This window comes from Schistocerca americana, chromosome 5, assembly GCF_021461395.2.
Source record: "Schistocerca americana isolate TAMUIC-IGC-003095 chromosome 5, iqSchAmer2.1, whole genome shotgun sequence".
In the NCBI taxonomy this organism is placed as follows: domain Eukaryota; kingdom Metazoa; phylum Arthropoda; class Insecta; order Orthoptera; family Acrididae; genus Schistocerca; species Schistocerca americana.
In genome coordinates, this window is record NC_060123.1 from 327,219,961 (window position 1) to 327,245,305 (window position 25,345).

General features: G+C 40.9%; 1 protein-coding gene across 1 annotated transcript in view; it reads left to right on the forward strand.

The window, feature by feature from the left end:
- LOC124615843 (F-box only protein 28) overlaps positions 1–19,320 on the forward strand; it is a 111,204-nt gene extending 91,884 nt beyond the window's left edge. Inside the window, exons 3-5 of the mRNA XM_047143995.1 lie at positions 13,079–13,274; positions 13,356–13,453; positions 18,833–19,320. Coding sequence (XP_046999951.1) covers positions 13,079–13,274; positions 13,356–13,453; positions 18,833–19,162 — 624 coding nt within the window. The 3' untranslated portion in view covers positions 19,163–19,320. The remainder of the gene's footprint in view (positions 1–13,078; positions 13,275–13,355; positions 13,454–18,832) is intronic.
- Positions 19,321–25,345: the final 6,025 nt, after the last annotated feature.

The window sequence follows — 25,345 nt, forward strand, 5'->3', positions numbered from 1 at the left end:
TCAGGCTAATTACCACCCTGAGCTGCATTGACATCTGTAGGCCCATATGTCTGCCAGACATTAAATCCCTCCCTACAGGATTCAGCAAAGAGGATCAAAAGTTGCCCATTAAGTGTGATCTGAATAAATGAATTTGATGACAATGGACACAATTTCTATTTTGGCAATCTGAGGCTTTGGTGCAGGTAGTGAGTATCTGCCTTCACCCCACACCTGAATCCCCTGCTGAGGTGGAAGTGCTCTTGTCCCATGTTTTATAGCCTTGCTACTTCATATGGGAGACACAAGTATTTACTGAGTCCAAAGGGAATATTAATCACCATTATTTCTTACGTAACAACTATGTATTTTGAACTTAAACCACAAGGATCTCAACAATCCATGTGTTATATGATTGGTCTGTTTTCTTTTGTGTGTGTAGATGTTAAAACATGTATTTATTTATGAAAATAGACTATTAGTAAATCAATGGAAAATCCAGGCTGGAACGTAACAATATAACGAAAAGGATAGTTACTAGCAATAAAAAGTTTAGTTACTTCTCACCATATAGTGGACTGATGAGTCACAGAAGGCACAGAAAAAAGACCATAACACAGTCAGCTTTTGGCCAGCATGGCCTTTGTGAGAATTAGACACACACACACACACACACACACACACACACACACACACACACACACACGTGCGCGCGCATGCACACACACACACGACCACAGTCTCTGGTGCCTGGAGCCAGACTCACCACCTTTTTGTTGCCGTTTCCATACATTCAGACCTTCTGGATCCATATTGAAATAGAATAGTTTACTCATGGAGCTCAAAATTTGTTCATCATGGTGAGTAGTAACTATCCTTTTCATTATTAGTCAATAACATGTTTGTGTAAATAAGAGTCAGAGTTTGCAGGTGAGGGCAGTTTACATTAAAAACTGAAAAGTTTTTTGGCCGGACCACAGAAGAAAAAAAAATGCCCTTTTGCTACACACATCCATTAACTTGAATGCTATGAGCTACTGCTGTAATTGCTTCAAACATAAGCCCCAATCTTCATTTTTGACACAGAGTGATGGGAACCTTGGAAGCAATTCCGTGGGTGATCAGGGCAGTGCCTGGGTCGGTGAAACTGTTCTCAGTTGTTGTAGCTGTAGTAGGTACTCGTCTCTCAAGTTTCTGATTATGTGCTTCCCATTGCTGGTAATGTGCTTTTTGTTGCCATTTCCATAAATTCAGACCTTCTGGATCCACATTGAATTTACTCATGGAGCTCAAAATTTGTTCATCATCATTGTTGTGTAGGCATTACACTTCTCTTTATGTACTGCATGAGTTGCTCACAAGGTTAACACAAGAAGAACACAGTGAACTGTCTGACAGTTGGCAGCATTGCACAAGTCCATAATGTGGAAGTAATGTCTGATATCCAGTCCACAGCCAAGGCAGATAAATAAACACCAAACTGTGTAGGTTAGAACATCTGTAAGCATAATGTATAGTCAGTTTATTGAGAATCTAGAATATATTTGCAAGAAATCTGAATACTTCACCAAGAGGTAAGGACGAAGATGTGGAGCACAAATGAATAAAATTTAAAACCATTGTTCAATATTCCTTAGACAAGTATGCGCCAAGCAAGGTTTTAAGGGATAGGAAAGGCCCATTGTTGTTTAATAGCAGTGCAAGAAAGTTGGAATGAAAGCAAAGAAAGCTTCATCACAGATTCAAGAGAAGTGACACCAGCAATGTTACAACTCATCTGCAGGTCATTTGGAAGGTGCACTGAGTAGTACATTCAGGAAAATAGGCACTCATTTGAACACTTCACTTAAATGAACATTCTGCCACCAGTAGAGCCATCTGAACACAGCCAGTTATGTACTGCATGATGCACCCACCCGTAAAATTTTGAATGTTTCTAGCTCCTTAACTAATATTGATTGAAATTTGATTTCAGTTAATTTATATGTATGTGGTATAAATGCATCAATTACATAATAAAGAAAAAATAATGTTATATTTAAAAAATTGTAAATTGTTACTGTGACTCTGTGCAAAATAACTAAATAGTCTACGTAAATAGTGATGTGTCGACAGAAGTGCCGACACAGTGTGATTTGAGGGGACCGCAATGCACGCCATAAACACACGAAGGATGGCGTGAGGTCTGAAACAGGATACGTAATGAATGCTATAAAGAAAAGTACATAGCTTCTGGAATACTTAACTTTAATCCATCCTTGGTACATCGCTATTGACGATACAAGTGAGACTCTATAGTTTCAGACAATATACTGCTAATGGCGCCTTGCTAGGTCGTAGCCATGGACTTAGCTGAAGGCTATTCTAACTATCTGCTCTGCAAATGAGCGAGACTTCGTCAGTGTAGTCGCTAGCAAAGTCGTCCGTACAACTGGGGCGAGTGCTAGTCCGTCTCTCAAGACCTGCCGTGTGGTGGCGCTCGGTCTGCGATCACTAACAGTGGCGACACGCGGGTCCGACATGTACTAATGGACCGCGGCCGATTTAAAGCTACCACCTAGCACGTGTGGTGTCTGGCGGTGACACCACATTCCTCCCCCGCAAATCGGCGAATGGTCGTGTTATAAGGCTTCTGCCCGCCGTGGGGAGGACCCCATGTTGACGTATGCGATGAGGTGGGGAGCCTAAGAACAGGCGAGGCTGTGCCACCCGCACCCTGCCATTCGGTCCGAGGGGAGCTAGGAAACGCCTGAAAACCTAGTCCAGGGTGCACGTCAAAATGCGGTGTATGCGCCCGTAAAGAGACAGGAGGCGCCGAAGGGTCGACCTCCATTGCGTCGGGGTACCTGATGCTCGAAGACGCCATGTGGTCCGGAGCGGGCAAGAGTTCCATGGCGGAGGACAGCTGGTCACGGGAAGCGATCGGCGGCGCGTGACCCAGGGAGGCGCTTGGCGGTTGCAGCGAAGTGTCCACTGCGGGCGGCGCTGGCGGGAGACCAAGCGGCGACGACGACGCGTCGCCATGGGGCAAAATAGAAGGCAGCATCGGTAACACCTGGGGATGAGGCGAGCTAGTAGATGGGTCCCCAGGGCGCTGACCGGATGGCACCGTCGCTGAAAGCAGACGGGGAGCGGCAGAACCCAGGCGACGACAGAGGCGCAGCTGATTGAGATGCCGACGCACCTCACCAGAGGCCCCCAAAACCAAATACATCGCGTGGCCGAGGCAGCGAAGAATGCGCCCTGTGAGCAAACGTCATGAACCTCGATAGTTGCGATAGAATACAACGTCGCCTGGAGCAAAAGCAGGAGTCTGCCGCTGCACAGGAACCTGATGTGGCGGATGCAGCAAAGACATCAAAATTCGATGAGGACGACCGTGGAGCAACTCAGCCGGCGAGCGACCATCTCGGGGCTGAGAGCGATACGATGACAAAAAGAGCAACAACGCGTCCTCCCGAGAATGCGACTCTTTCAACTTCAACATCTGTGACTTGAAAGTCCGGACCAATCGTTCAGCAGCACCGTTTGACTGAGGCGAAAACGGCGCAGATGTCAGATGTTGAATACCATTGGCCTTGCAGAAAGACTGAAATTCTGCAGACATGAATTGTGGGCCATTGTCGGAAACAATAGTCTGCGGAAGACCTTCAATGCAAAAAATAGCAGACAACGCTTGGATGGTGGCAGTTGACGTCGTGGAAGACATCCGGACAACAAAAGGAAAAGTACTGAAAGAATCCATCACAACCAACCATCTAGCATTCCAGAATGGACCAGCAAAATCTATGTGCAAGCGTTGCCAAGGGGAAGTGGCTTTTGGCCATGCAAAGAATTTCCGCGGCGGTGCAGATTGTTGTTCGGCACAAGCCATGCAAGAAGAGCACATATCCGTAATCGCAGCATCGATTCCGAACCAAGTACAGTGCTGACGAGCAAGTTGTTTCGTTCGCACTATACCCCAATGTCCTTGGTGAAGAAGCCGTAAGACAGAGGACTGTAACGAACGTGGGACCACGACTCTGGACTGATCATTATCAGAACGCAACAACAAAACACCACGTCGTACAAAAAGTCTCTCCTTGTGAGCAAAAAATCGGCGAACCAGCGGATCCTCAATCCGCGACTTCGACAAGGGCCATTGAGTAGCAGCAAACCGCAAAACGGTAGCAAGGACAGGGTCCGCAGCTGTGGCTGTAGCTACATGACGAAAATCAATCGGAAACGATTCGACCACGTCATCGGTTTCCGAATCAATGAACATGCAAGCAAGTTCGGAAGAATCGAATGCTCTATCCTCAGCAACAGGCAAACGGGACAACGCATCGGCGTTTCCGTGCTTAGCAGTGGAACGATACAAGATATCGTAGCGGTACTGCGAGAGGAAAATAGACCAGCGAATGAATTTCTGCGCTGTACGCGGAGGTACAGGCTTGTTCGGATGAAAAAGCGACGTCAAAGGTTTGTGGTCTGTGATGATGGTAAAGTGGCGACAATACAAGAAATCATGGAACTTAGTAACACCAAAGACGAGAGCCAAAGCTTCTTTCTCGATTTGTGAATAATTTCTTTGCGCAGACGAGAGCAATTTGGACGCAAAGGCAATAGGGCGATCATGCGATCCATCTTTGTGCGCAAGCACAGCACCGATCCCGAAATCCGATGCATCTACCATCAACAAAAGGGGTTTCTGGGGATCGAATGGCGTAAGGCAAGTATTTGAAAGCAACGCTGATTTCAACTGGCGAAAAGCGCGTTCGCATTCCGTCGTCCAGACGAACAGAACACCTGTACGGCGTAAGCGATGAAGCGGAGCTGAAATGGAAGAGGCATTGCGCACATTCACTCACACCTTGTGATTCCAAATCATGTAAGGTTCTCGCGACCTCATCACGCAATGCGTGGGGAACATTGCGTGCTCTGAAAAATTTCGGTTGCGCGTTTACTTTCAGTTCCAAATGTGCTTTATAGTTCTTAGCGCAACCAAGGCCCAGTGCAAAAATGTCTGCAAATTCTTCACATAGACGAGAAACACTGGTGGAAGGCACAGTCTGGTTCACTGAGAGGACCTGATTGACTATTGACAAGTTAAACAACTGAAATAAATCTAAACCAAACAAGTTCACTGCAGTAGAAGAACGAAGAACGTAAAATGACACAAGTTTTGTTTGTCCCTTGTATGTTGCAAGAAGAGTGCACTGTCCTAACACAGGGATCTGCTGTCCTGAATAACTATGTAACTTAACAGTTGCGGCACGCAACGGAGGTTTGCCCAGTTGTTTGTAGGTGTCGTGATTGATCAATGAAACTGCAGCTCCGGTATCGAGCTGGAATGGTATCACTTTGCCTTCAAAGTCCAAGTCTACAAAAAGTTTATTGTCCTGCCGATGACAAGAGCGACTTTCTCGTGCAATTTGAACTGATATAGGTACATGAGCACTTGCGACCTGACGAGATTTCCGGCGACGTCGATGCACACTTTTTGTGGGACGCACACAGTCACTGTTAGAGAAAGTGGCACTGGACGGAGTGGAATTAACTACATGAATGTCCATGGGCGAAGGTTCACGAGCCTGAGTATTCGTGGTTCGATTCCGGCGCGAAGCAAAGGGCCTGGAATCGTTGTTTTTAGTGTCCGATCTGAGCTTTTTCTGGCAAACACTCTGAACATGTCCTTTTTTATGACAGAAAAAGCAAATAGCTTGGTGTGACGGGCAATTCTCACGCGAATGTCTAGTAGCACACCGCGGGCATGATTTCACTGCATTTGCGTGCTTGCGCGGCACACGTGGCTGCGCGGACGTGCGCGAGGGCTGTTTACAGTTCCGTGCAGCTCGCCCGGCGGGCCGGTTAATGTGACACACAGCTGGCGAAGTTGCAAATGATTCCTGAGCAAAGTCAAGTGTGTCTTGCCTATCCAATATGTCTATCACTTGTTGAAGGGAGGGATTGACGAGTTTCAAAATTTGCTCCCGTATACGAACATCAGAAATGTTCTGTGCAATTGCATCACGGACCATAGTATCTGAATAAGGGAGTCCACATTCACACTCAAAAGCACAATCCCTTGTAAGGCCTTGCAAAGTTGCAACCCACTCCCGATTAGTTTGACCGGCCGTACGTTTTGTACGAAAGAAAGTATACCTTTTTGCAACTACATTAACTGATTCCTTGAAATAGGCATCTAAAGCAGACAAAATTTCTTCGTAGGACAGAGTTGCTACGTCGCGTCGAGGAAACAATTTCACTATCACACGGTACGTGTGCACGCCGACACAAGACAATAAGTGAGGCTGCCGCTCGTTACCTTGAATTCCGTAGGCGGCGAGATGAAATCCAAACTGGCGTGACCACTCCGTCCATGTCTCCAGAGCCGCATCATAGGGACGAAATGGGGGTGCAACTGCATGTTGTGGCTGCGATAGCAGTGAAGCGGCGGCCGCCGCATCGTTTTGCATTGCACGTTGACCCTGGACGAGCTGTCCAAGGGCATCCAATAACGCCTGCGTCTGCTGATTCTGCAAGCGATAAAATTCGGACAGTACATCTGGAGAAGCCATGACACAAGTAAATGTAAGCAAGTAGAAAGAACAAGACCCTTTTTTGACTCGTCACCATATGATGTGTCGACAGAAGTGCCGACACAGTGTGATTTGAGGGGACCGCAATGCACGCTATAAACACACGAAGGATGGCGTGAGGTCTGAAACAGGATACGTAATGAATGCTATAAAGAAAAGTACGTAGCTTCTGGAATACTTAACTTTAATCCTTCCTTGGTACATCGCTATTGACGATACAAGTGAGACTCTATCCATGTGGTACAAGAAAGGGTAATCTTACAACCAACAAATGTTATTGGACCAGACAGTATCTCCTGTTGAGAGACAGGGTTTGGAGTCTCATCAAAACTGAAAACAGTTTTATACACTGGCATTCTGCTCCTCCTAGTATATCTCCTACGACGGTACGGCATGGCTGTGTGCTGCGTGCTGCTGCCTGCAGTCGACTGATGCAGAAACAGGAAGCGCGCCGAAAGCTCCATTCAGCGCTGCCTTATCGCTTGCGCAACTTCCGCTGATAAACTTGATTTTAGTGCAACGCGGCCCTAGTAATACTAGGGGCCGCGTTCCCTGGCTGCCTCGCTAAACGGCTAAGTCCCGCTCAAGGTCACCCGCCTATAAGGCGGGCTGTGTGCGTCGCCTTATAGGCGGGTGACCTTGAGCGGGACTTAGCCGTTTAGCGAGGCAGCCAGGGAACGCGGCCCCTAGTATTACTAGGGCCGCATTGCACTAAAATCAAGTTTATCAGCGGAAGTTGCGCAAGCGATAAGGCAGCGCTGAATGGAGCTTTCGGCGCGCTTCCTGTTTCTGCATCAGTCGACTGCAGGCAGCAGCACACAGCACACAGCCATGCCGTACCGTCGTAGGAGATATACTAGGAGGAGCAGAATGCCAGTGTATAAAACTGTTTTCAGTTTTGATGAGACTTGCTTTGGTGAGAGGAAGAGAAAAGCCTTTAGAAGGATTGGAGGCTTACTATGACAGGGACATTATCTGTTATAAAACATTTTCGATTGGTGTTGTTGGAAGCAGAGATTATGGTACTGCTATTGTAACCACAGACAAGCCTGCTAATGGCACCTTGCTAGGTCGTAGCCATGGACTTAGCTGAAAGCTATTCTAACTATCTGCTCTGCAAATGAGCGAGGCTTCGTCAGTGTAGTCGCTAGCAAAGTCGTCCGTACAACTGGGGCGAGTGCTAGTCCGTCTCTCGGGACCTGCCTTGTGGTGGCGCTCGGTCTGCAATCACTAACAGTGGCGACACGCGGGTCCGACATGTACTAATGGACCGCGGCCGATTTAAAGCTACCACCTAGCAAGTGTGGTGTCTGGCGGTGACACCACAAATAGTATGGTTTCTTATGTGTAAATATGTAAGTAAATATTCCAAGAAGTAATGCTCCTCTACTTCTTGGAATGTTACACTCAAACAATTTTGATAAAAAACCTGTCTGTGAAGCACACCACTTTTGTAGTTTCTGAAGCAGGTGTTGTTTGAACATCTCTGGAACAGAATGAGATGCATCCCTGGGACACTTTTGTGCTTGCAAAACAAACCTGTGACAAAATGTTTTGGGTACTTTTCTGTAGATTTTCTGTCTTTCTTGTACTAATCCTACCATGTAATAGCTCCAGATTGAGAAGCAATGGTCACAAGTTGATCAGCCGAGTGTTTTGTTGAGAACCTATTTGTGGGTGAATTACATTTTCATAGGTTTCTTCCCATGAATATTTCCAGCATCTTCCTCTCCTTTGACAAGTTTGGTGTGTTTATTCAATCATAAATCTCTCTGGGCACATATTTGTAGATATTTTACTGTCTTTACTATTTTAGTGATAAATTGCCAGTCATACAATCAAACAATGATTGGGCTTAGCTCCTATTTATCGGCAATATAGTGTTTAAGTTCAGAGTCTACAACCAACTCCCGCAACGAGTGTTAGTTCTGTTGCTGGTCTTTTTGCACATAACTACAATTTTATAGCAGGGTGACTTCTCTGTATGCGACAGCAGCATTCACAAACAGCAGCACAAACAGTGTTATCCACCATATCATTTGTATATAGCATAAACAGTAAATACTTGGGGTGTTAGGCTACATAAGTTACTCTGTTTTTCTCAAAAACTATTATTAACTATATTATTAACTAATTACTAACATAACTTATTCTCTAATGACCATTGTAGCAAAGTATTTCTGAAACATTTCCAACAACTTAAATTTTCTTGGTGGCTGTGCAGGTACATGAAGCCTATGATGTTTGATGTCTGCTCTACTGCCTATAGATCTGAAATGTGAACTAATGGGATAAAAAAAGTTAGTTTTCTGTTACTTATCACTTGGGATGTACTCAAGATACAAATTTTGGGGAAGTGTTTCTGACAGCAGATATTATAGTGTTACCGAAGTGAATAAATAATGTGTCAAACATTATAGAATTTAAAATGCAGATGGAATAATAAAACAGTAATTAAAAAACAGTGACATGGTACATAGGAAATTAAAGAATGTGGGAGGTGATAACACACTGTAAGAGATTTGTGGAAAGCCATCAAGAGCAGGAATACTTTATAACTGCAGACAGAGAGAGAACAATGAGATAGATGAAAATGGAAAGAAAGCTAATAAATGAATATAAATAATGTGAAAAGGAATAAACAGGATGCTGTGTTTGAAATTCAAAATAACACATCCTGTCTTTCACCTGATGGTCTTGGAACATACAGCCCATGTAGATGATGTAGTTATCTTCACTGAGCAGTAAACATTCTTTTTTGATAAGGCTATTTTTGCAAATGAAACAGTCTAAGATGCCCTAATTTCTCCAGTGAATCAGCTAAAAATGTCACCTATGTGTTCTCTTTCTGTCAGAGTTTCAAGCATTATCGTTTTGTATTACTTTCCTTCTCTGTAGCAAAATACAGTTTGCATATATACAGAAATGAATTAGTTATAGAATGTTCATATTCCCTGCAGTATTGTTACTCTACAGTCCACCTGAAAGTTTGGAACCAATTCTTGCATCATGTCAGTTTTAGATTCCAAACTGAAGTTATTATTTTATAAAACTTTGCTGTAAATTGAGTAAGATGAGTTTTGAAGCCTGTTGCAGGTTAGTATTACATTTACAATGGCTGTGACTGTAAAATCTTAACACTCAGCATTTGACATCATCAGTATTTTGAAGTTGCTGGCTTCTTGTTGGTTCATTCCATGTGAAATCATCCAGTAAAAAAAAATTGAAACTTGCTGGCTTAAAATTTTGTAATTTTTTGTCATTTTATTCTACCTATCAAAATAAGATAAAATCCAAAATTAAAGCCTTTTGGACTTTTGTTTCTGAGTAATTAATTTTTAAGGTTTTTAATACTGTGAGATTTGTGTCATATTTTGAAACCTTAAAATGGCCACATCTCAAAAAGTATTTGTCATTGAGACTTGAAATTTATGTCATTTTATTCAGTTTATTGTAAGCTTTAAAAATACGTTCTGATTGCTCACATTCATTGTCCATACCAAAACTTTTTTAAATTCTGAAAATTTCAAAATAAGAATTTTTGTTCTGAAAACAATGTTGTTATACACTATTTGTTAATCTGTATGCTAAATTTCATGATTGGGGTTCCAAGGGGAACATATGGAAATAAATTTTATTTTACTGCTATTCGCATTGCCAACTGTTTCTCAGCTGCATTTAGTTTACAAACTGTTTTATGAAACTATTGTTAAAATGAAATTGTTGAGTACTGATTAAGCACATTTCACTTTATCATTTTAAAACTGTATTAGAACATGCCATACAACAATTAACATAGATAATGTAAGAGAGAGTATGCATTTTTCATTTTATGTAACTTTTTATTTACAGTAGTTGTAGTTCACATTTACAGAACAGCATGTTAGTGTGTGTGTGTGTGTGTGTGTGTGTGTGTGTGTGTGTGTGTGTGTGTGGGTGGGTGTCAGTCATTAAATAAAACATTCACCTCTTCATTAAATAAAAAATTCATTTCTAGTGACAGTAATTCACTTCAGTAGAGATGAACTGTTGGGACAAAATTAGGAAAGCACTGATGAGGGAAAGAGGAACAGATTGCTGTGTGAATGTGTAACTCATTAAGCACATGTGCTCAGGGGATAAAGTGACAGAAAATGTGCTAGTTCATGATTTAAAATGCTTAGTAGCCCAATGAAATGTTGAAAGGCGCATGTGGGAATATGACAAATACCAAGCACGGTCAATGAAGTGGAATAATGTGCTTGTCGTCATTTATGCCACTTTACACCTGAGGATGTTCATACAGAATGAAACCAGTGGCTTAATAAGTGAAAATAAAATAAAAGTCAAAGTGGTTTTCTTAACATTCATATTAATCCATTGTGGAAGCACAACATGATCAAATATTAACTTCCTTCCAATTATTTGAGTGGAGCAAAGCATATATGCCATCAGTCACTACTGTGGGGGACAAATGATGAGCATGCAGCATAAAAAAGGAGCTTGGCAAAAATATTTTATAAAGCCTTAGTAGTCACGGGGGCACAGAAGTGATGTGCATTTATTCCTATGAGCAAACCCAAAGCTAAAGCTAAAATTGTTGCTGATTTTGAGGATTTTGATGTTCCAAAAATTCAAATGGGTTCAGAGACTGCTGCTTTTGAACAGATTAAGGACTTCTTGCTTGTGTCTCTGACAACAAGTGGTGAATGGCTTGTGTGTTATCAAGAGGAGAGGTAATTCTTTGTTTACACATCCTTGTTAACCAGCTCTTTGTTTTTATTGACCAAGAAGACCAGATAAATTGATTGCATTTTCATACTTTGTAAATTGAATCTCACTACTGCCATTGGAAAAACATATAGACTACCAGATGTAGAACAGAGAAAACCCTCTGAGTATATTGGAAAAGAATTCATTGTTCCATCAATAATCTGTCATTATTGTGACTGATGACCATAGATGTTAAGTCCCATAGTGCTCAGAGCCATTTTTTGTCATTGCTTAGGAGAACTAGGTTATGTCTTTTGAAAGAAAAGAGCAATACATAATCTTAAACTGTAATAAGATTGTTAGTGGATCACCACAGCATGAAAATGAGTAAAAAATTTCTTTATCCTATATCTACACCTACATTCTGCAAACCATCATGAGGTGCATCATAGGAGATACTTTCCATTCCATTCCAGTTATAAGGGTTTCTTTCCATACCATTCACGTATAGAATGACTTGAATGCCTCTGTGCATGCAGTAATTATTCTAATCTTATTCTCACGAAACCTATGTGAGTGACACATAAGGGGTTTTAGTATATTCCTAGAGTCATCATTTAAAGCCAGGTCTCGAAACTTTGTTAAGAGACCTTCTCAAGGTAGTTTATGTTTACCTTCAAGAATCTTCCAGTTCAGTTCCTGCGGTATCTCTCTGACACTCTCCCATGCGTCAAATAAACCTGTGACCATTTGTGCTTCCCTTCTCTGTATACATTCAGTATACCCTGTTAGTCTTATTTGGTACAGGTCTCACACACTTGAGCAATATTCTAGAACTGGTTGCGAATGATTTGTAAGCAATCTCGTCTGTAGATAGGTGCCCTTCCCCAGCATACCACCATCAACCAAAGTCTACAGGTTTCTCATTGCAAGGCACACAAATAACACATTGGTAAAACAAAAACAGCTTTATCATTGTTAAATTAATAATATTGATTAATATTACTATACAGTATTTGGAAAATGAAGATATAATTAAGTAAATTATTCATGCCCTTTCACGGGCAGTTGTTGTTATAATATCCTCACAGTTGACATGGGAAAGCCAAACGTGATTTTAAATTTAAGTCTATAGTTCTAATACTGTAAATCATTGATTGTCACTAAATAAAAAATAGTGATTTGATAGCCTTATTTTCTTTTTGACATATTACCACTTAACAAGCCCAGAGCCCTACAGACTATCCGTTGGGTGCTGCACTTACCGGTAAAATAAAATTTGTTTCAATATGTTCCCTTTGGAACATCATTATGAAATTGGCACAAACATTAACAAACAATGTACGATGAACACAAATTCTTTTTTCAAAGCAAAAAATGTTCCTATTTTGAAATTTTCAAAATTAAATAATAATTTGATCTGGGAAAGGTCTGCGTTATTATGAATATCATCAGTTATCACATATCTTTAAAGCTTTAAGAAAACTGAATAAAGTGGTACAAATTTTAGGGTTTTAGGTCGAATGGTTTTTTGATATGGTAATCTTAAGGTTTCAAAATGTAACAAAAATGACATAATTTTGCAAGTTTTAAAAATTAATAACTGAGAAATTAAAGGTCCAAAAAAATTTTAATTTGGAGTTTTTCATGCAGGCAACTATTCATATAAATTTACAAAAAAATTACCGAAATCTGAGATTTCAAGAACCAGTCCATACTGCTAGTACTACTACTACTTTGTGAAACAGCTTCATTATATGTACTCTGTACTTCTACTATTACTACTGCTACTACTAGTATTATTACTCTGCCGCCTTATGTTATAGGTTATCGATGAAATATTTAGAATCCTCAGATACATGGAAAGTTATGGTATTGATGCTCCTCCTCCAAGGACACTTGAAACTCTTCAAGAGTTAAGAGATATCTCATCTATGGCAATGGAGCATTTTGAAGAAAAAATTGTGCCCATATTGAAAAGCAGGCTGGAGTGTCAAAATTATCCAAATTATCCCTTAGCTGGTATGACTTTTAATATATTGATGACATTTTGATTGTATTCCAAAGAATAACTATTTAAAAAAACATAATTTTTTCAAACAGGTCCATCAAGGAGGATAGAAAATTTCCAGCGACAGTTCATGACCATTAGAAGTCATGAAAAATATAACATGGATATATTGGCAAAAATGGATGAAAGGGTAGGTACAGTAACATCTAATGGGAACTATTGCTGTCATAACAGGAATGCATGACATTCCCCTGTCATTGAGGGAGAAATGATCATTTTCAAAGCCAGATAAACTTTATACTCTCTTCTATATGTCCTGCATGCAACCTTTATAAATGTGATGACAACATTAAAGAGGTTAACTGTATAAAAAGAAAAATTGCATTCAGAAAGTGCTAAATTCACTGAGAAGGGTAGCTGGCTGGTACTTACTCTCAAGAGGTGCATCTCTTAGTATAGCTGACAGACACACGTCTGTCCGTCTTAACCTGGTTGCTAGGTGACACGAACCCCCATACCTGGCCTTCCCAAAGTAGTTCCTCCTTACCTCTTGAAGAAAGAATGTAATTCTGAAAGCTAAGAGTGCTGTTGTGTGTAGTTTTATATATGCCCGTTGGTTGTAATTGAAATGAACACTATAGAGGATCTTACACTCTTACTTTGAGGAAATGGATGAGAATCTTAGCATTGGCCTAGAGAACAATAACAAAGTAGCTTTCACAAATTGAGTGTAAATGCCCTTTAGTTGCTGCAAATGCCTCATTAAGTGTGAGAGGTAAACACTGTTCAACTGAGATGCAGAAATATATCAGTGTATTGCCTTATAACTAGAGCTGTATAAAAGTACAGTTTAGACCACAGAGAATATTGAAGGGCATTAATTGGCTAAGAGCATAATTTAGAAATAAAATGAATGTGTTAAAAGAAATAAAATGAAATAGGGATTGTAAGCCAAACAATATTTGTTGAAAGGAGTCAGTAGATCCATTTGCTGAGAAATAAAGTCAGCCTTATGTTTGAAGCCACATAAGTGAAATGTGTACAAAGCAAATATGAAATAATTTAAAGAAAACAGCTATAGACACATGACCATAAATGAAGTGGACTACATTATTCAGTAAATTACAATATGTGGAGAGATAGGAACAAGAAGTTTACTTTGTTTGATGTCCATTACCATCTACATAGATAAGATACAAATACTACCATGATGATCATATTTCCCAAGTGCAAATTATTCGATAAATGTGAAGACAGTATGGTTGAAATTTCAGGAGCCTAAATTGTTAGACCTCTATGGAGCTTATTATAAAATAGTGATTATGATAAGTGATGATTATGGAATATTGGAAGGCTGCTTCTGACAGGCATGATTTAAATAATGTGCCAGAAAATCAGTACCTAAGAAGATTCAAATAAGGAGACAAATTACTTCTTACATTACTTGCTTGCTTGCTTACTATTTTAAACAGAAGGCAACACAAGATCAAATAAGGTATTGGTTTGTATGAAGGAACCTTGTAGAACATTTTTAAATGATGCTGATAATTTAGGATGATTCTTCATACATGAAACCAAATATAGATAACTGGTGGGAAATATGGAAACTCAAGGTACATTCCAGGTGTCTTTAAGGTGAAGGCTGATATATTTGAAGCAGATATCAAAAACAGTGGAGAAATGCTGCACTGAATATTAATAATGCATTTGTGAGGCCCAGGCAAATTTGTCATTTTGTAATGCCCTCTGCTAACATTGTACTTCCTCCAACTCCAATAGTGTTGAAGTGGTGATACAGGCATCAGTCTTCTAGGATTCTATCAAAGAATCAATGAAATTCAGAACTGAAGAAACTGTAATTAACACTGGCTCAGGATCATTTCAAGATCAACAGCAATAAACCAACGTAGAAAACAAAAAGTTGCAGTGTACACTGAGGATGCATATGCAGTAGGTGGACAAAAATGTGAAAACACCAAAAACACAACACATTAGCATGTCTAATATGATGTAGGAACACTGCTGTCAATCAAAATAGCTTCCAGTCATCTTGAAATAGATAAATACAGGTCCTGTGTGGTTTTCAAGCAAATCTTAAAAAATTCTTCCTGCAAAATGGTAGTAAGTTCAGGTAACAATGATGGAGGTGGATAGCAATCACGCACCCTTCTCTCCAAATGGACCACAAAAGCTGAATAATATTGAGATCTGGTGACTAGTGGTCATAGGGGATGCAGCAATTCATTCTCGTACTCACAAAACCGGTCCTGGATGATGAGAGCTGTCTGGACAGGTGCCCTGTTGTCCTGGAACATAAACATCTGGTGAACAAACATTGAACCATGGGATCAACTTGATCAGCCAAAATAGTCACATAATCCTTGGCACTAATGCAGCCTTGTAGAGTAACCATGCGGCCCATGGAATACCATGATACAGCTACCCAAATCGTCACCAAATCTCTGCCATGTTGCACCCTTGGTCAGAAGTTGGTAACAGTAGCTACACACATCAAAAAAAGTTTTGCAGCACCCCAGTTTCCAGAACTCCTGAATATAGTCATTGACTGTGCATATTGTATCAAAGATGCAGTCCCTTTGACTGTTCAGAGATGTCACTAAATCCGCCCAAAAATCTAAACAACCATGCGTGATCAGCACCTATTAGACGGAGGGGGTCCAAGAGCCAGTCAGTTTCAGTCATTCCACCAGGAAGGAGGTACACAGGTCGTGTTGTCTGTAGTTCAACCATGCTTAGACAGTCAATACCATGGTTCGATCATGTCCGCGTTGTTGCTTTGTGCCAGGAAGGGCTCTCAACAAGCAAAGTGTCCAGGTGTCTCGGAGTGAACCAAAGCGATGTTGTTCCGACATGAAGGAGATACAGGGAAACAGGAACTGTCGACGAAATGCCTCGCTCAGGCCGCGCAAGGGCCGCTGCAGTGGATGACCACTACCTATAGATTGTGGCTCGGAGGAACTCTGACAGCAACGCCACCATGTTGAATAATTCTTTTCGTGCAGCCACAGGACATTGTGTTACGACTCAGAGTGCGCGCAATAGCATGCATGATGCGCAACTTCACTCCCAATGTCCACGGCGAGGTCCATCTTTGCAACCACAACACCATGCAGCATGGTACAGATGGGGCCAACAACATACTGAATGGACTGCTCGAGATTGGCATCACGTTCTCTTCACCGACGAGTGTCACATATGCTTTAAACCAATCATCGGAGACATGTTTGGAGGCAACCCGGTCAGGCTGAACGCCTTAGACACACTGTCCAGTGATTGCAGCGGCCTGGAGGTTCCCTGCTGTTTTGGGTTGGCATTATGTGTGGCCGACGCACACCGCTGGTGGTCATAGAAAGCACCGTAACAGCTGTAAGGTATTTGTATGTCATCCTCCGACCGATAGTGCAACCATTTTGGCAGCATATCGGAGAGGCATTCATTTTCATGGACGACAATTCATGCCGCCATCATGCACATCTTGTGAGTGACTTCCTTCAGGAACCCTATCGAACATGCCTGTGATGGATTGAAAAGGCTGTTTATGGACCCCCCAAAAACTCTGAGGGATTTATGCCATTGAGGAGTGGGACAATCTGGACCAACAGTGCCTCGATGAACTTCTGGGTAGTATGCCACGATGAATACAGGCATGCATCAATGCAAGAGGACATGCTACTGGATATTAGAGGTACCAATGTGTACAGCAATATGGATCACCACCGCTGAAAGTCTCGCTGTATGGTGGTACAGCATGCAGTGTGTGGTTTTCATGAGCAAGAAAATGGGTGGAAATGATATTTATGTTGATCTCTGTTCCAATTTTCTGTACAGGTTCTGGAACTCTCAGAACCTTGGTGATGCCAAAGTTTTTGATGTGTGTATAATATCATGTTTTTCTGTTTCAGGAATTTGAATAATTGACGATTGGTTGTAGAACTCCAGCTCGCCCTGCAATTCCCTGCCTTTGCAGCTCCCTTTGTGTTATTTTGGTGCTCACAGCATTCAGAAATGCGACATTCGGTTCTGCAGTGACTTCTGCAGCTGTCCTCCTCTTATTTTTCAGTATAATCCTCTTAAATGACTGTTTGTCATGATCACTCAACAAACACTGTCGTCCACGCTGTGACTTGGTGAATGATGTTTTTCATCTTTCCCTGTATTCAGTACAAATGTTTAATATAGTGCCTCTTGAAATACCAAATACTTCAGCTGTCATGGTTATGAAAGCAGCCACCATATGAGTACCAACAATTTGCCCATGCTCAAATTTACTTAGCTCAAATTTGATACAATCACAACTACACAGAACGCTGTCTTAATCACGACTAACATTTGCAACATTTTGAGGACACTGCACAGGTGCTGTTTGTTGTCAAATACAATAGTGCAGCCTGCAAACTTGGGTAGCATCTGCATTTAAACAGTGTTTGGAAGTTCCCATTACAAACTTCAAGGATTTGGAGAGCAGTGAGTACATAATATTTTGAATAGGAACCTATGCGTGGAGCTACATTGTTTCTGTGCTACAACCATTTGAAAACATGTTGGTACTTTTACAAGTAATTTATTGGGCATGACCCAGTACATCACTCGTTTCACAGTTCAGTCATTAATAATCAAAGAAACAAAAAGGAAACTTAATCAGTTTTCACAAACACAGTTGTTTACAGTTAATCATCTTGCAGCACCACAGTGATGCCTACTGATGGTGCCTTTCTCAAAGCCATTTAATAATTGTGGAAAAAAAGGATATGCTGTGAGTCAGATGTCGTGGCTAATGATCTTGATACAGGCAATGAGCAGCTCTTCTATTAACATGAACTTTGTTACTGAGAAGGATCATGTCTGTGTATAATGCAAATGTGTACTCAACCATGTTGCTTCAACACTCACAGACATGTGAATGAGGCTCGAACCAGGTCGGAGAGGTAGGATGGACGTAAGCACTGCCTACCACGACTATCCGGTAACATGTTTTCAAATGGTACATTTCTGAACATGGGTTACAATTCAAAATATTGTCTACTGAGTCCCCATACAAGTCCTAGAAGTTTGTAACAGGGATATCCTAACACCCTGTATGTTCAAGCATGTATTTCTTGTTGCGTTTTCAAATTTTTGTCCAACTACTGTATGTATGTTTAGCAGCAAAATTTCAAATCCCCATACTACTTGTGAAGAAACTCATTATGTAGAGTGTGTGTGAGTGTGTGTGTGTGTGTGTGTGTGTGTGTGTGTGCGTCGTCACTTGATATAAAATATGCTTTGTAGCAAGTGCATAAGTACCATTTGGTAGTGATTTAAGTGTTCGGCTTATTGTCATCAATCGCTGTCTGACTATGTATTTGTTCCAGTTTGTAGAGAATCTTTTATCACTAAACAAAATGTTGGAGGAATTGTTAAGACACTTATTAGGGAAGAGCAAGACTTAAATCTGTGTCAATTTTTCAAATTTGCTGGTTTTCTTTCCATCTCCTTTCCACTTCTCTGTAACAGTTGTTAGTATATTGTGATTGTGTGTATTAATTCATTGTTTACATGATTGTTTCAGCTGAAAAAAAGCAATATTCGAATTGCCAAACAGGCCAGAATGTTACAAGAGCAAAATGCTAAACTCATTGCACAAGATGCCCAGATTAATGAACTAAAGCAACATCTGGAGGAGTGGGATCATAAGTTACGAGAACTTGAAGCAAAGGTGAACAGGGTAAATGATGACAATGCATTGTTGCTGGAACACTCGGAAGAGACAGTTGTTTCAAATGATTCTGGCTGCAAACGGAAATGTGAGACTGTATGTAGTGGTAGTTACTCTAATGAAAACAACTTGCCTGTCAAAAAGCAGAAAGTTGTCAGCACAGTTGAAGAAGTTGGTGAATAATGAGCAAATATTCTGCTTAAAAAGAAAATACTCACCTGAAAGACTTATTGTCCATCAGCCTAAAACCCTACAGTAATAACATTATTAATACCCTCTTATAATACTGACAGTGTTGTATTACCTTTTCTGTTTATTAATAAAATTTGTGGATAAACTTATAGATGTATTTATTTACAGCTATTTAAGACTAAAATAATCAGAAACCTGTTTATAAACATAATTAGAGGCCCTGACAAAAATTGCAGCTCTGCTCTCAATTTTTTCATTGATCCAAAAGTAATATTTATCTTCCACTTTCATGGAAGAGTGTGTTTTCTTTGATAACTTCATCATATTATCAGCATGAATAATATGTGTAATGCTGCCTACAATAAGCATACCAGTGAACTTATTCAACAACGAGACACTGAAAAAATTTAGTCACTAAATTGTGTGGAACCAAAGTGCAAACTGGAGTGAAGAAAAAAGAACTACTCTGAATTCCACGAATGCTTTTCAAGCACTGGAGAAGATAATTCAACAGCAGAAATTCTAAAATATTGTGGGAGGGAAATGGCACTGGTTAAATGTACAGAAAAATTTGAGAAGAAAAATGGCTGGAAACTAGCAGACAAAGCAGATGTCAAACTATTGGGCTATAGCACATACACTATGTGATCTAAAGGATCTGGACACCTGGCTGAAAATGACTTACAAGTTTGTGGCGCCCTCCATGACTAATACTGGAATTCAATATGGTGTTGGCCCACCCTTAGCCTTGATGACAGCTTCCACTCTCGCATGCATACGTTCAATCAAGTGCTGGAAGGTTTCTTGGGGAATGGCAGCCCATTCTTCATGGAATGGGGGGAGAGGTATCAATGTCAGTTGGTGAGGCCTGGCACAAAGTCGGCATTCCGAAACATCCCAAAGGTGTTCTACAGGATTCAGGTCAGGACTCTGTGCAGGCCAGTCAATTACAGGGATGTTATTATCGTGTAACCAATCTGCCACAGGCCGTGCATTATGAACAGGTGCTCCACTGTGTTGAAAGATGCAATCGCCATCCCTGAATTGCTCTCAAACAGTGGGAAGCAAGAAGGTGCTTAAAACATCAATGTAGGCCTGTGCTATGATAGTGCCACGCAAAACGACAAGGGGTGCAAGCCCCCTCCATGAAAAACATGACTACACTATAACACCACCACCTCTGAATTTTATTATTGGCCTACACACACTGGCAGATGACGTTCACTGGGCATTCACCATACCCATACCCTGCCATCGGATCACCACACAGTGTACCATCATTCGTGTCAAAAATGTTTCAACTCCTGAAGGAAACATCGTTTTTTTTTTTTTTTTTTTTGTGAAAGCTGTAACCATACTAGCCTTAAATATGTCAGCTTGTAAGGTATCCTTTATTTTCAAACTACATTTTATTTCCTCATTTTCCAGATTTACATTTTATATCACGTCTGCAGGTATCAGTAAGATCAGGCAGCAATGCAGAATGCATAACAGGAGTAAGATTATGGTTCTCACACTGGCTGATGTGGTCATTGGACTATCTGGTTTTGCCAGTAGATGGTGGGATGAGGAGCCGAGACTATCTGTGAGAAAGACAGTTACACCAATGCACAATATGTAGAGAAACCACAGCTATTCTGTCGGGAAGCAAGTGATTTTGTCAAATAAATATTTACTAATAAAAGCCACTTGTTCCACTTCAGATATTAGGAGAAGCCTATTGGTCATAAACATTTTATTACAACAACATTACAACACAAGAAAGTAGACATTTCAATAAACAAATGAACCATATCTAAGATAACAAAGTTGTTTGAACTGATATGTTCCACAATTGTAAGAATGAGATCTAGACTATACAGCATAGTCGCGTCAATAGACTGTCTTTCAATCTAGTTCTATCATAAGATAATGCTCTCAAGACATTGATAGTTTCGACTTAATAAGTAATATATTGTTTAATTTATTATAAGATTATGGTGATTTTGTAAATAAACACATGTCAAGGGCATCCACAAACATTATTTCATGTAATATAGCTTTCCACTTCATCATTTATATATCACAGGATATAGAATCACACTTTCTAGAGAATCCAATGGCACTGACACTGCTTTTGTGGTGGACATCAACTAAGAGAGCTTTGTGGCAAAACAGGAAGGAGGAAATCCTACGCTACGGTTCACCAAGAAATCGTAAGCTGGGACAACCTTAGCCCACTTTTTCTAGTTTTTCAAGATAGAAGTTTATTGTGTTCGCCTGACCCCTCCGCCCTCAAAAAAAGACCCTTATGATAAAAGTGATGGTTTCGGAGTATGTTTTAACACAGAGTGCAAAATTAATTGGGTTAGGGCAACTTCAGAGTGTAACACTAACACCAGAAGTATGTTGATGAGATCAGAAAAGAATGAAGTTAGCCAGTTCCAAAACAGAATACTATTCTCTCGTAATTTGTCTGGGTTATATCTGAAAAATCATAGGTAATTACATCTTCTTACCCTTCTGCAGGCCACTTCCAAAACTTCGTACTTTTCTCCATACACATCCCCCATAACTTTCTTGGTTCTATCTTCTGTGACAAAACCAGAAGAGTAGTCTGTTACAATTGGTTGCAATACAGTTATTTTCTTTCTGGTCTTCCTTCCATAATTCATCCTCTTTTTGTCTAGGGTTCTTATTAGTGTCACAGTCCTCCTGTCCACTATCCACATCATCAGTTGGAGAATCATCAGCACCGAAGTCAGACTCTTCACTAGAGGATCTGATACATGAGTAATTTTCTCTTGGCTTTCTCACTTTTCTCTCCTTCTCATTTACACGTGATTCAAGCATTTGCATTTCCAAGTCTGCAGAGGTGATTCCCTTTCCAGGTCCCACATTTATCGGTTTCCTTTTTCTTCTTACAACAGGTATAGCCTCTGCTCGCTTACTAATTACATTTCAAGGAATGCTTCACTGGCACATTCAACATTCACAGACAGTTCAGCACTAAGCAGCATTTTCAGAACTGCATTTGCTTGAAAAGAGTAGATGCCACAACCCCTAAAACACGAAACCATGGTTTAATTTTTTCCTTGAAGATATTCTGTCACTAGCTTCTTAAGAGATCTTGGAAACATCCTTAGGCACAGTTTTGAGTTTTTCTCCATTTGTAGTGCTGTGCCATTCATATAGGATACTGCATGGAGCAATTATATTTTATTTAATTGAAACTGGGGCAACTACTCGAATTTTAAAGGCGAAATTAACAACCACAAACAAGAAAGTAGTTCCACTACTTTACCAAGACCAGAGAAGGGAATACTTTGTGACAACACTTCCAACACAAAATTGAGTTGGAAACCAATGTGACCAATTTAGACTGATGCTATACAAGCTAGCAGAGGGTACAGAACACCTGAATTTCCAGGATCTTCAGTGTAATCTCTGGAGGAAAATAATTTATCTTTTTCCTGTAAGTGGGAAAAACTTGCTCCATAGGGTCAAAGTTGCTCCAGTTTACAGTAATCCAAAGACACATTCCATAAAAACACGGGAGAACTGCCGGATGTCAGTAACGTCCTGCCATGATATTTCGGCGCAGAGTCTTCTGGCCATCTTCAGATGAGTACCACTGTAGTAGTACTGGCGAGCACGCACTGAGCTCTGCTGTTTAAAGCCATACTGAGGTGACATTGCGCATGCGCTGCTCAGCGTGCGCGTTCATAACAACTCTGTGCGCTGCGCCTCGCGCCCTCCATGGTGAAAGCTTGGAGTATCGATATCAGGTCGATTTTCATCTTTATGCAGATAACTACGTCGACTACAAAGTTTCTCTATAACAGGATTCCAAGCAGAGTTTAGCTGATAACGGTTATCTCGATTGATGAAAGTCTTGTTGTCAAACAATCTTATTTCCCTGGATTCATTGATAATCGAGCTCCAAAAGTTTGATGTATGGGCTAAAATTATTGTGGCAGGACATTACTGACATCCGGCAGTTCTCCCGTGTTTTTATGGAACAATCAGTACGCCGGGAAAACTTTAAACATCACATCAAGCAACTTTACGGGGAGGAAGTGATGGAATGTATTCGAAGATTCGACAAGTTACGTGAAAGAAGAGCGAGGCTGCTGAACTCATTGGTATTCTTATTAAGTTGCAGAGACAAGCAAGCATTGCTTTGGTGAGAGAAAGGATTTGTTTCAGTCGGCGTGAATTGGATTGTGTGTCAAAGGACATGTTCCATATACATTTGGAATTGGCAGCAAGATTATCTTCTCTGTCGTGGGACTGGGTGGATGGTGTGACATGGGCTAAAGCAAACTGGAGCCATGATAAAGCTGTGACGAGGCAAACTGCCAAGATTGACAGACTTTCTACACAGCTGCAGCAGGAAGTTTCAACTCAACGATCTGTTGTTAATTTGACAGAGAAAATTTTAGATGACGCTACTGTGTCCGTACTAGTAAAATGACTGAATTTTGCTCCCACACCTGTTTCACCACCACTAGTGGATTTCATCAGTGCCATCGTAGAAGCTGTACACCGTCTTGATACAGAGGAAGCGGAGGAAGTTCGTCGAGAGTCGTGCCGTGTGTTGACCAGAGGTGCACCAATAAAGAGTAACATCTCGCCCATGGAGAGGATAGCCCTTCGTAACTTACGAGCAGATGTGGATACAGTAATCTTAAAATCTGACAACGGAAACGCTACTGTTCTCATTCCAAGGGATGACTATATTAATAAGATCAATGTTTTATTATGTGACTCAATGTATTGCAAAATCGATAATGATCCCACGAGCCGAGTGGTGCGAAAAACAGCAGAACTTTTATCAAATAGTTCTCTACTGAAGGAGGTCATCAAGAGACTGAAACCAAACAGTTCAGTTCCACCTAGGCTATATGGACTGCCTCAAGGAAAATGTGCCGTTATGTCCAATTGTGAGTAACATTGGAGCAGCCACCTATGACCTAGCAAAATTCTTGGCATCTTAGCTCAAACCAGTGATTGACAAGTGTGCACATCACATAAAGAACTCTAGTGATTTTATCAGCCGACTTCAGTCACTACAACTGCAAAGTAACGACTTATTGCTCAGTCTTGATGTGGTTTCTCTTTTCACAAAGGTGCCTCTTGCGGACTCACTGCACCTAATTGGCAATGTGTTTGGTGCAGACATTACAGCGTTGTTTGAGCACACTCTCTCCTCTACATATTTTATATTTAACAATGAATTTTATGAACAAACTGACGGTGTCGCCATGGGGAGTCCTTTGTCTCCCCTGGTGGCCAATCTTTTTATGGAAGATTTTGAGGAGAGAGCACTCGACTCTGCCACTTTTAAACTGACAGTATTTTGACGATATTTTGACAACACTTTTATAGTGTGACCTCATGCTCTGGACCGTCTCCAAGAATTTTTGCTTTACATGAACTCCATACATGAAAACATAAAGTTTACCATGGAGATAGAGAAAGATGGATGTTTGCCATTTTTAGCCGTCTTGGTGCGACGTAAGAGTGATGGCACACTTCATCACTCGGTGTACAGAAAGCCCACTCATACAGACCTGTACCTACAAGCTAGCCCGCCTAGACGCGGGAGATTGTTGCGTTGCAAGTTGCACACGACGCACGCGCCAAGAGAAGCAGCGCCATAGTATAGCATAGTTCGCAAGCTTACGTTTAGGGGGGAGCGCGCAGTTCATGAAGTAAAGCCACCATGGCCGCATTAACCCTTTCGCTGCTACAAGGACGTGCTCCCTGCATTCCACACTGTGCGCGATTTTGTCACTGCACTGCTTGCCTGTGCAGACACATGGTGTTCCAACTGCTTTGACACTCTTTATCATTCGATTCCACTAAAACTATTTGGCTCAAAAATTAGATTTTTACATATCTTCTTGACTGATACCTTCCCCCCATAAATGACTTAATTTTCTTTCAATGTTCAACGCAGTTATTTTTTATTTTATTTATTTATTTATTTATTGTTCCGTGGGACCACATTTAGGAGAAGTCTCCATGGTCATGGAACGAGTCAATACATGAAATTATAACACGATTATAGAAACAGATAAAATGAAATATAAGAAACATATTCAGGCGACAAGTCGTTAGTTTAAATAAAGAAAATCAAGAATGTAACACTGGAATTTGCTTAATTTTTTAGCTCTTCCAGGAGCTCCT